This window comes from Synchiropus splendidus, chromosome 12, assembly GCF_027744825.2.
Source record: "Synchiropus splendidus isolate RoL2022-P1 chromosome 12, RoL_Sspl_1.0, whole genome shotgun sequence".
In the NCBI taxonomy this organism is placed as follows: Eukaryota; Metazoa; Chordata; class Actinopteri; order Syngnathiformes; family Callionymidae; genus Synchiropus; species Synchiropus splendidus.
This window is the reverse complement of record NC_071345.1, coordinates 6,526,268-6,539,126: the sequence shown is the minus strand read 5'-3', so window position 1 is coordinate 6,539,126 and position 12,859 is coordinate 6,526,268. Positions and strand designations below refer to the sequence as shown.

At 41.8% G+C, this 12,859-nt stretch overlaps 1 protein-coding gene across 2 annotated transcripts in view; it reads left to right on the top strand.

Moving 5' to 3' along the window:
* The window catches only part of cdk19 (cyclin-dependent kinase 19), a 28,531-nt gene extending 17,383 nt beyond the window's left edge, over positions 1-11,148 (top strand). The window contains exons 5-13 of one of the 2 annotated variants that reach the window (XM_053881716.1): positions 805-862; positions 1,571-1,702; positions 2,412-2,555; positions 2,754-2,823; positions 2,894-2,966; positions 3,044-3,141; positions 3,343-3,421; positions 4,862-5,104; positions 7,007-11,148. In XM_053881716.1, coding sequence (XP_053737691.1) covers positions 805-862; positions 1,571-1,702; positions 2,412-2,555; positions 2,754-2,823; positions 2,894-2,966; positions 3,044-3,141; positions 3,343-3,421; positions 4,862-5,104; positions 7,007-7,132 — 1,023 coding nt within the window. In that variant the 3' untranslated portion in view covers positions 7,133-11,148. The remainder of the gene's footprint in view (positions 1-804; positions 863-1,570; positions 1,703-2,411; positions 2,556-2,753; positions 2,824-2,893; positions 2,967-3,043; positions 3,142-3,342; positions 3,422-4,861; positions 5,105-7,006) is intronic. The other variant, XM_053881715.1, reaches the window with a different exon arrangement.
* Positions 11,149-12,859: the final 1,711 nt, after the last annotated feature.

Sequence of the window (12,859 nt, the reverse complement as noted above, 5' to 3'; positions counted from 1 at the left end):
AGAGCAGATCTCTCTGGTGCTGTTTCCATGGCAACAAGATGTGTTTGTCTGTTGGATCAGTGTCCGCCGAGAGCAAGGGTTCACATTTGCAGAGACATGGAACATTTGAATGGCAACCGATTCTCCATTCTGCCACACCGGAAAATGTCAACATCATCATGTGACATTCCCTTTTCCGTTATCAATCTTTCATCAAGTTTTGATTTTGAACTGTGTCCACATTGGAATTATCCACAGGCAATTCATCTTTTTTTTCCCCTTGGTGTTGTTTGAAAGAATTAATTAAATAGAACTTCCACCATTGTTTTTTTATTTTGGCGGTAAATAAACTATGAAACTTAACAAAGAAAGACTAGATGATTTATCAGCTCAGGGAATATTGATTCTACTTTTGATTCTTCCTTCTAAACCGCTATATTATCGAAGACCTGTGGTGATGTGTGATGAAGCCAGGAACGTCTGAGAAGAAGGTGAGGTGTGCTGTCGGACTGTGGTAAAGACAGAGTGATGGATGAGGTTAGTGAGGAGTCTCGATGGATCATTATGTTTGCGGATGATATAGTCATTTGCTCTGAGAGTAAGCGAGAGAAGCTAGAGAGGTGGAGAATATATGAATGCAAGGGCGAAAAAGTGATATAAAGGGAGGTCACTAATCCACATTAATAGTGGAGGTGACACCTTTTTTAGGGGGATCTCCTGGAAGCATGTCCAACTTGGGAGGAGACCCCGGGGCAGACCCCGCCCCCATGTAGATACAATAAGTTTTCCGATTTTGCTCACTGTTTTTTCTACTTTCATCCTCAGAAGCCGGCCAACATCTTGGTGATGGGCGAAGGACCAGAGAGAGGAAGAGTTAAAATAGGTAACTTTTTCAAATAGCACATGACAGCACCACTAATGCCTAAAAAGCTCGATTAGGCTCTTTGACCTGCTCGACCGCTGCTGGCACAGTGTTTAACCTGGTCTGTCACACACTGTGGGGGGCTCACATCAGCACTATTACGTAAGCCAGCTGGCCTGAAGGTCTTCTGGAGGGCAACGCTGCTCTGCTGGACTTTATTTTTAAACACAGTTGTAGTGCTGTCATTATTGTTAGCGCTCACGGGAACTGCACCTTGTGACCCTGGCTGGAGCTGTTTATCACTTCATGATCAGCTTCAGATTATGGATTTATTTTTATAATATCATCTGGAAACAGATGGAAAATACGAACTGTATTTGATAAAACAAAATAAAGGGTTTGCCTTCATTCATTCATGAAAAAAAAACACATTTTCAGAACACCCAGAAATTGATGTATTCGGCTACAACAGTCACAAAGTGCACCTTAGCTGAATGTCCGTGATCTTCTTCGGTCCATCCATCACCTGTATATCTCCATGACACTGCAGCAACAATTCTAATCCTGCCCTGTTTGAAATGCCTTCTTCACACATGACACCCAAACCAAAGACCTCCTGCTCACTGAAGTGAAACAAACGTTATCGGTGACTGTTATTGGAATATGAGTAGGGATCAAGGAAATGATGTCCAATACGCATCTTGTTTGTATCATTCTTCTCTCCGGCAGCCGACATGGGTTTCGCCAGGCTTTTCAACTCTCCATTAAAGCCGCTGGCGGACCTTGACCCGGTGGTGGTGACCTTCTGGTACAGAGCTCCTGAGCTGCTGCTGGGGGCGCGACATTACACGAAAGCTATCGGTGAGTGGAGAACAGACACAGAGGCGTCTGAGTTTACATTTTTGCCTTTCAGCGCCATGATATTTTTTGACCCATTAAAAATGTGGCATGTTTATGTAAGTAGTAGTATAGATAATGATATTACTACGGTTTTGTTCTGCTCCAGACTCTTATCCTAGATAGCATGGAGAAATAAAACTAAATTCACTGCTGACAAAAGGTCATTTTTGAAGAGGTTAGGTTTGCTAACATACAGAAATAAATAAAGGGATGCTATATTAGCATAAAACATGAATTATTCATCTGTGTATTAGCAGCATATTAGCCAGTAATGAGTCATAGTGAAATCGTGATTAGCATCTTGTTTTACCTGACTATATTTTACCCTGAAATAGTCACTGAAGGTCACTCTAAACACCACAATATTAAAGTGAATGCGCTAGTGATTATTTTTTAACAGTGAATATGTTTGCCAAATTTACTAATGCCACTCTGAAAAAAGGGAAATGAGTGGGACAAGAAGTCATTCCAAAAAAATTCTGCACTCTAAATAGAAATTAGGCTTTAAAAAAAGGGGAGTTAATTTTGTTTAGCTATTGGTTGACTTTGCACTGACATGTCATTATCACTAGACAGTAATTGTAAGTGGACGCTCTTCCACGACTGTCATCTGTGCTGTTTATGGTGGAACCCGCAGACTGAGCGGTGCCTCTGTGTTTGTGTCGACCAGATATTTGGGCCATTGGCTGCATTTTTGCAGAGCTGCTAACATCGGAGCCCATCTTTCACTGCCGCCAAGAAGACATCAAGACCAGTAACCCCTTCCACCACGACCAGCTGGACCGGATATTCAGCGTCATGGGATTCCCCGCAGGTCTGTGCGCTCGCATGCTGATTATGAGCGTGTGATTTAAAAGCATCTTCATCTTAATGAGGACCTCTTCATCACTCAAGACCTCAAACTACGTGGCTCACACTTCATGTTAGCATGAAATCTGCATTCCAGTTTGGGTCACTGAGTTATCCTGAGAAACGTCAAAACAGTGGTCCATCCATGTTTTCTTTTATTCAGATAAGGACTGGGAAGACATTCGGAAGATGCCAGAGTATCCCACGCTGCAGAAAGACTTCAGGAGGACAACGTGAGTTATTGCAGGGTCATGTCACATAAATGCTGAGCTGAATACATGAATTTTGTATTCCCTCTGGCAGGTATGCAAACAGCAGCTTAATAAAGTACATGGAGAAGCACAAAGTCAAACCAGACAGCAAAGTTTTTCTGCTGGTCGGTAAACAAGCAAGTGGGAGCCTGTTAGTAAAGATAAATAAATTGAATTAATCAGTGCTTCCGTTGACTCCCAGCTCCAGAAGCTCCTCACCATGGACCCCACCAAGAGAATCACATCAGAGCAAGCGCTGCAGGACCCCTACTTTCTTGAGGACCCGCTGCCTACCACCGAGTGAGCCATTCCCACCTCGGTTGAAGTCTATCATTGATCCCAGTGTGTCAGTGTTAAAGCTAATAATATTAATGTGGAGCTACCGTCTGCTGCCTGTCTCCTCGCTGACTTCCTGTGCGTCTTTCAAATGAGTGGGCGGGCTGCACTCCAATTAAACAGATTGTCTTTGTGGTGATTTTTCCCTTTGTTTTTGCCTTGTAGTGTGTTTGCCGGATGCCAGATCCCCTACCCAAAACGGGAGTTTCTCAATGAAGATGAGCCTGAGGAAAAGACAGAAAAGGTAATTACTATTCACCATTTGCAGTCGGGTGTTTGATTTTTCATTATGGTATATATATATATATATATTACGCTGTTACACTATTTGGCTGAATATATTGGGTCACCGAATGTTCGGTGCATCCCGAGTAGTAATAGTGGTAGTGGTTGTTGTGGTAGTAGTAGTAATGTTGTAGTATGTCATGACATGTGGTCTTTATCACTTCCCTAAAAACAAAGCAGGGATTGGTGGAGTGAGCACTGCAGCAACACAATGACAGTCATGTGATCACAACTGCATGTGCAAAAATCATTCACAAATGCTTCTTCTATTTTTGTAAATATCGATCTTAATGTTCTAAAAGAGGCTGACTGCAACTACAATGGATTCCAGGTGTTCAAACTGGGAGGGCCGGATGAGTCATGTTTGCTCAGGGAGTTCTCACCTGCAGACACTGGCTCACTCTCATATTTCCCTCAGATTTCAAAATGCATTTCTCACGAGAAGTGACACATTCACATTCTTCTCTGTTGAACTTTAGACAATTAAGGTCTGAGAAAGCCAAGTAAAATGTTGTATAACGGTGATATTGAAGGCGATGGGGTGCAGCGCGACTGAACAAAGTCAAATGAAAGACCGGTGAATTCGTTGGAAACCTGGAAAGACAAGAAAAGTCAATGAAAATGACAGATAATTGATCCAGTTGTGTTTGCGTATTTAAACAGCTGCTTTACCGGCCATTCAATTCTTATTTTAAACGGGGGGTTTACAGCGAACTAGTGAGTAAGAAGCAGCCGAGAAGCTCCCCTCGAGAACACTCACCGGTGGCTTCCATGACGTGTTGAAAACACGTCTAGAATTCAGATATTTCTGTTTTCCTCGGTTGTTATTTCCAGTGAAGAAGCCAAATTGATAACAGAAGGAAATGTTGGACAATGGCAAATGCTGAGGAAGAGGGCAAATCTGATTCAGGATTTCATTAGCTGCTTTATAAAATCACTATTGATGAAGTTTCTGTGTCCTTTTTCGGATGAGAGGAAGTTACAGCACAGTTGGAAGGATCATATCTCTTGTCTTCTGAGAATCTGCCACTGCCGCCGTCCAAAAAAACACCTGGTCTGAGTGTCCCCCCTACGAGAGGGCAACTGCAGCTCGGGGCCCTTTAATCTCAGAACAAATAGATTTAGAAAAATTGGCGGAGTCCATCGACAGGAAATGTTTGGTTGATTTGTGTAGCCAATGTGCAGACCAATCATTTGAACACGCTTGTAGAGGCAGCCGTGAACAAGACAGAGCTTCAATTCATCTGCTTTTTTTCATTTCCTAAAATAATACCCGAGTCCAATCACTTTCATTGTCCCGTCGGTGGTAAATTAGGTCACAAATAAATAACTCAAGAGGAAACGCACGGGTAAAAATAGACAAAGGTCCAGTCATTAAATCGTTTTAAACATTTTCCAGAACCAAACACAACAGCACCAGCAGACAACGGGGCAGACTCAGGCCCAGAACCAGCAGCAGAACACGGGCCAACAGGGCCAATCCCAGCAGAGTTCGGCGCAGACCAACGGCACCGGAGCCTCAGGGGCCAACACGGGAGGCGGGCTGCAGCACGGCCAAGACCAGGGGCCGCCCAACAAGAAACCTCGGATCGGGCCTTCCGGCACCTCCTCGGGCACTGGGGTTCTTCAGTCCGAGTACCAGGTCGGTGTATGACCCCCTGTGGTATCAAGAGTTCACTAAAAACCCTGAGACTGTCAGAGTTCGTCAGATGTTGCACCTTTGAACACCAACAAAGTCATTTCCATTTCCAAATAAGGGCAATGTGTGACTTAAGAAGAATATATATATAAATATATATATATATATATATATATGTATATATATATATATGAAAATAATGACTTAATGAGTGCAATATTAGTGGAAAATACAAGTCCGAATTTTAAAGTAGAAATAATTACAGCATAAATGTACGGCTCATGAAATTATAAAATCACAAAAAGGAATCAGTTTCATTCTGTAACATATAATTATAGGTTATCAATTTACATAGACCATGCAAATTTTTAAGGGCCACAAAATAGTCACGACACAAAGTATATCATTTCAAATATGTACTGCTGGAGTTCAGGGAAATAAAAACTTATAGTGAGAGAGAGTTGCTTCATTTACATTTGCATTTTTCTCAGTAATATTAATATCCAGAGGCAACCTTCAGTCACACCTCCTGGTGGTTCCGATGACTTGGCGACACTCTGATTCCAACATGCACATGCCAGGGAAATGATAGTAAAATGTTTCCTCTTTAGTGGCGCCGCTCGTATCTGCTACTGGAATGTTATCAGGCAGGATATTCCTGACCGGTTGAGCAAGTGTAACTGAATACAGTCAGGCGTGTGAGCTCAGTGATAAAGGCGAGGCCCACAGCTAGAGTGTGGTGTGTGGCAACCCTAACCTGGTGCCAGGATGCTGCACGGAGAGATATAAATAGCAGCGTCTGCCTGTGAGATGAGCACCGCAGCACCCGACTCTACCCCCATCAATGGTCGTTTCTCCTTCTAAGAGAAGTGGCATGAGGTTTGGAGTCAGTTTGCAAATTGCTAGGTGTTTGACCGACAGCTCATTTTTGGAAAACGACACAGGAGACATTAACTTATTTCAGTGTTTGCCCCATTCTGTAAATGCTCACTGGCACTAACTAGCTTCTGTCAGAAAATGTAGGCAAACAAAAATAGTTAGAAAACAAAAATAGCTTGCTCTTAAAATGCGTTCACTTCCGTCGGACGTTTCTGGATCAAGCGGAAATACTGACATCTAGTGGCGTGGGATCATAGAATTATATTTCAAGGACGTGATGTGCGATGTTAGACCGGTAAATGTTGCCATCGCTGGTGTTTATCAATTTAATTTTTATTTGTTACACTTGATATTACAGAGCATATATATATATATATATATATATATATATATATATATATATATATATATATGCTCTCCAGACAGCAGGGAACCTTTGTCAGTGCAGCAGTTCCTGGTCCACTGATCCCACTGATGCACAAGACACGTGGCAGCTAGGATGATAACAACAACAACAAACATGGAGGAATCCCTGAACAAAAGCAAACAAAAGCATCTGTTTGCTTTGGTTCTGGGAGGTTTTTCACTGCACAATGGCCAAGGTTTCCACTACTCTGAATGTTCTTGAAATTCTTATAAAACTGAAATTCTTATACAAATATTTTCAAGACATTAAAAAAGCTTTAGTTTTAATAATGTCATATAAAAACTTGAATATAGCCACCATCCCGATTTATTGTGCTATTGTCAAACTGATGCATAATAAACAACATTTTGCTGTTTAAATGTATGTAGGGTCCGTCATTTGATTCAGTAATATACCAAATTCATTCAAATTGAAAAGTGAAGTGGCAAATATTCTTATACCATTAAACTGCGATTAATTGAGATTAATTAATCACAAACTATCTTACTAACTAGATTTTTTTTTATTGAATCCCACCCCAAATATATATACTTAGTATGTGTTCCCCATCCAAAGGAAAATGTATTTACATGTGAATCGATGTTATGATTCCTCTTCAGCACTCCAGCTCCCGCCTTGGTTACCAAAGCAACGTCCAAGGTTCCACTCAACCCCAGAGCACCATGGGATACACGTCGTCCTCCCAACAGAGCTCCCAGTATTCCCACCAGGGTCACCGCTACTGAGGCAGGAACCAGCAGAGGAGTCTCTTCATCGCTCGTCATTCCAGCTCTTCGTTTTCGCCTCATCCACGTTCATGAACAAACATAGGAACCAAAAAACTTGCCTCCTCAGGCTGGTGACGAACTTTAATGTAAGATAAATGCGGACAAGCTCCGGCACTTAGGCAGGAATCATTGCAGCTCTCTATATATGAACACACATATTTATATATATATATAAATATATATAGCACCTTTTTTTCTATTCCACTCTAGTTTTCACCTGGATAGTTGATGTCACTGTAAATATGACACATAGACGCGACCGTATGAGGAGGAACAGCCCTTTATCATTTCCTTGGAGAAGAAACTCTCACCGTCAGTCTCACAATCCAAGTTACAGAATCAGCACTTCCGCTGAGGAAACTGCAGGGAAACATTGAATCTTCTTGTCGTACAGTTTCTATATCCAGTTTATCTGAGACTTTGCATTTGGAAGGCAGAAATGAGAATTGACTTTTTACCAATCTGTTCCTCCGACAGTTTGTCAGGAGTCGGCAGCTCTGACGTTTCCTTGTGAAGGAGTCGCCGGCGGATGCTTCTCGTGATGACTGAGAGGTTTCTGAACGCAAACGTGCGCATTAACGTACATGGCAGCTAACGGTGGCGCTGCCTGATGTCAGATTGCATTGTTTGGGGTTTTTTCTTTTCTATACACACGTGTGTGCATGTGTATGTTTTCAAGCATGTCACTAGAACTGCACTGATGGCTCCACGAACAGGAACCCAGCGGGTGCAGGGGACTCTGACACTGCCTGCGCTCCACTCCTTCCAGCTTTCAGACGGTAAACCTGATTCATTGTTGTTGTTTTTTTGAGTTTCATGCATCATTTAATAATCTGTGAGTATAATAATCATTTTTCTGAGATGCATGCCATCGTAGTTATCACACACACAGGTCGAGATGATATTGGTTTCACCACACATTATTCAAGTGGGGTGTTGCGATTGTGACGCATCATTACATAGTAATAACAGTAATGTGCTGTTACAGTGTGTGTGTTATTAGATCAATTCATGGTTTTATTTCCTCACAGATGGAACAGAAAGACTGTTCACTAACATTATGACCACCTGCTTAATGTTGTGTTACATCGTTGCTACACAATGCTGGGCTAATGTCGAGGCTAGCCTCGCGGCGAAAAGGTTTCTTCCACATGCCAAACTACTGGTGTAGGTCTACTTGGTGCAATTGTTTCCTCCCACAGTCACTTACAGTCATAGGGTAATTGATGACTGGAAATTATCCAAGTGAATGCCTCTTGCCCCGAGTAGCTGGTATGGGCTCATACCTCGACCTCATATCAGGAATCAGCAGTGAAAATGCATTGATACATTTCCTGCCAAAGTTCAGCTCATGCCTGGTCTGCAGTGGTCAGTACCCAGTCCTTATGGCAAACATGTGTTCCTACTTTGTCTTTACTCCAAACAAGCTGCAGTTTTGGGAACCAGTGTGAGAGACTATAGAGCAGGTGGTGATAATGTTTCCGATGACTGATGCATTTCAAAACATGGCTCGACCAGCCTGTATCTCAGAAATGACTGGTCAAAATGATCATCGAACTTAGCAGAGGAACCACAGCATCGTGAAATAAGTTGTCATTGAAGTCGTCTCAATTTCGGGTCATGTGACACCACGTTATTTCATTCACTTCTCAATATTCGATTAATGACTATGGTTACTACATGCTTTCAATGATGGTTTGGACAAGTGCGGCCTCTTTTGCGCTGTTTTCCATGGTAAATAAGCTTAAAAATAGTTAATGTTTTTCTATGCATTACAGTCACTAATGGTTTCTTATGCACAGGTGAATCAAATGATAATCATTTAAAGTGTCAAAAAACGCTAATTATTTTTTGGGTCTGAGGTTGCTTTCTGTTCTTTTTTTAGTTTCTCAAAAAGCTAGTTTATCGAACTTGAGAGCTTCTCTGGACCATTGGGTTATTCAAGTTTGGTTGCAGTGATTTTGGAGTTCCTCATGTATGTTGTTGAGCTGTTTCAGCCAAGCCCTTCTCTGTGTCTTCTGTCTCTTGGTCCCCACCCTGTTGTCATGACCATAAAGACAAGGTCACTGGATGACAGCTAGCGGTCATTTCCTCTCAGATTCCTCGATTGGAGTCAGGTGCCCAGAAACAAATGACAGTTTTGAGGTACATTTAAAAACAGTAATAAGCTCTCAAGTCTATTTTCTGATTCAACTGTATTCTGAGAGTAAAACCAGCAGCTTCTCTCCAACACCAGTATGCAGCCCATAATATTATTTCAAAATCTGAGTATTAACAAGGATGCTATGCAAGTCCATTCCAGACTGCAGAGCTTCTGTCTGACAGAATCCTTCTGTTGTCACCCCCTCTGTATTTACACTTTCAGCATTTGAAAAATGCACTCTTCATTGTATAGAAATGCATATACAATCATATTTATTATCTCCCTCCATCAGTCCTCTGCCTTAACTATAGAAAGGGACCTCAGTCAGACACGATCTGGATGATATCTCTGCTGGTGTGCGGAATGTCTTCACACCTCCTCCATTTTGTCTTCTAGCACTCACAGCGTGATTCTCTCACATGAATGCAAATGATCCACGTTTTCATTTGTGTGGATGGTGCCTTTTTTAAGACGTGTTATCCGTGCGAATGCCCTTCTTTTTGGCTCTTTGTTCCATAACTATGTAGCATATTGTTATTACACAACGTGGAAGTTAGCAGCTAAAATATACTTATATACATAAATATATATATTCACAGTGTACATGTTTGTATATACAGAGTCATTTCATTCTGTCACCACCGCAAACTATCACCTTTCTCTCTCGCTGTGTCAGTGGAGCGGTATTCTTTGAAATGCTGTAGATAAATGACATTTCTTCTCGAGGTATTGACTTTTGATGCACTGTTTTTGCTCAAATATTTAATGGTGTTTTTCATTTTTTTATATATGTTTCGCTTTAGACACTAAAGTTGCAGCTACAGGACTTATAGTTGAAGATGTGTGTATTGTACAGGAAGACACGCGCTGTAATACTAGAACACGCCTGTACGAAAGTCTCTGCACCTCCAGGCCTCACATTTCTGCTATTTTTGATAGTATTGCATGTGCCTGTCTCTTTTTTCAACAACTATCGTTGCTCTAAACAGTTCACAGACGCTCCACCTGCAGATCTGAAGTCTGGCCACAGAAGCTGTTTTTTTATTGATAAGTTTTACTACTAATGCGGTTTTACACAGTTGAAATTGAGCTTTTTTGAAGGATCTGATTCACTGTATCAGCAGGATTGTTTGCAGGTGGGAGCGTCTGTTGTGTGTGTGTGTGTATGCATGCACACATGCATCACTTTTTTTTGTCGATTTTCAATATACACATGGCCTAAATGTTTCGTCCTTTCATAGCATTTCTATTACAGCATATAAGCAGCGATAGCTCTGGAAAATTAAAACATTTATTCAGCTGCTCTGAGAAAACGTGTCCTGATCCTTCTGTACAAATGACTGTTAAATGAGGGGGAAAAGTCCTGCATATTTATTTTATATCCTCGATTAAAATCGCTTTTGTCTCACTTCGCAATAACTAAAAAGGGTGTTGTTTCAGATATCAGCCACTTGGTGCCGCCAAATAGCTACTAGTGTCTGACGGAGAAGAAACGTCATCGTCAAGCGTGCCATCGGTGAATTCCGTCCACGCATGCGTGAGCTGAGAACCGTCTTGAGTACGTCACTACGTTTAAGGTTTCTGCTCAACTTTTTTTTTTTTATATGAGTTGGACGTCCTTGTTGTTTAATGTAATCTTTTATTATCATGGGAATATGTTGTTTTAAATGTGGAAGAAATATACCCTTTAATCATCTCACGTTTGTTGTCAGCAAACTCATTGACAATATTTAATACGTATTAATGAGTTGCTTTTTTTGAAAATCATTTCAGGATAACATTTCTATCATATATTATAAGTGTATGTAAATTATTTAAACTTCAATTCGGATTATAAACAAGAAAAAAAGGCATTTATTTTACACAAAATAAGAAGAAATCACCAAACCTGAGCCTGAGACCAAGACCTCGAGGGTATAATAGACCAGTGAGTGGGGCAAAACCGGGACCAAATTCAGTCCTGAATAAAATTTAAAAAATAAAGCATTTCAGTTCTTTTTTTTTTTGTTAATATGAACACTGTTTCTTTTGTAGAAATAAATAAGAAATAGATGCTTGTGTCTTTTCAGTTTGGGCTCTTTCTTGGTCTTGGTCTGACCTGGGTCTCGGCCCCTCAAAGTCTTGGTCTTGGACTTGGTCTCAGTGTCGGGTTAGGAGGTCTCGACAAGGCCTCTTGTCTACTGCCAGTAAAGCTTTATACGACCTTGTTACATTCATTTCCAGAGCCATACTGACAGTATGAACCAGGACAAGGAGTGAATAAAAGTCAAGCTACGGCAACTTGTGCCTGCTTGACAACATCCCGCTTTTATTGCACTCAGTAAAACTGACAGGATCTCATGAATCACGAACGTCAGCAAATATGAAATGATTGTGCAATGATTCTGAAGACACGGTTATCAGACGAGTGAGTCAGGCCAACGCTCAACAGGAAGCGAGTGGCCGTCTCAACATTCCAAAGGATGCGTCAAGAATAATCCTCACATTCTCCTCGCGGCCCGGTGGTTTGACAAGTGAAACCAGCGCAGACAAGCTGAGACTTGGCACAGACTGCAGCTAGTTCTGGCGCAGGCCCGGGATGAGCCACTCAGCCTGCAGCGTAGCTGCCGCCACTTCACTAAATTTACGACCTGCAGGGAGCGGAGTGGGATTCTGTGAACGTACGTGATCCCGATTCTTTCTGGGATACAAGCGGCGCAGTCTTACACTGCCCAACCTTGGAGCGCCGGAAGTCAACTGCCGCCTGACTGATCGCGCCAGGCTCGGAATGTTCTGTTTTCATCTATAACATGAAGGCGCCGTATCAGCAGCTTCATGTAGAGTCGTGCTGCCTAAAAAACGTGACGTGACTTGAAGCGATAGCATGACAGGCCGCACTGAGTTAAGATAAATACAGTAGATCTAACATGCTTAGTCCAGCACGTCTGCTCCACGTCTTCAAACCATCTGACCTCCATAAATTTGTCTCCAAACTTTGACTCATCTAAATCTGCTTCTTGAGACTCTAAGCATCACGACAGCTTGTGATACTGTCCTCTAAAGTGCTCTTTCCACTCTTGCTAATACGCTCTGAGCATCTCTGAGTCGTCTCCACCCTGCCTGCACTCTCTTCTTCACCCCAATTTAAAGACCAAAATTCCCCTTTTTTAAACTGCGTGACATCATGGGAGGACAATTATTTGCACTCCATAAATTTTTCTCCGAACTTTGACTCATCTCAATCTGCTTCTTGAGACTCTAAACATCACGACAGCTGGCAGTACTGTCCTCTAAATTGCTCTTTTCACTCTACCCCACTGGCCACCTCTCAGTTGTCTCCACCCTGCCTGCACTCTCTTCTTCGCCCCAATTTAAAGACCAAAATTTCCCTTTTTTAAACTGCGTGACATCACGGGAGGACAATTATTTGGAAATAGCTTTCCCGCCTCAAGACCTAAATTGCATCGTAGACAAATCGAAAGTAGCTTTCAACAGTATTTTTACTAATGTTTAAGGAGTACAACACAAATGTGGGCAGTTGCGATGCGACAGCTAGCTGAAGA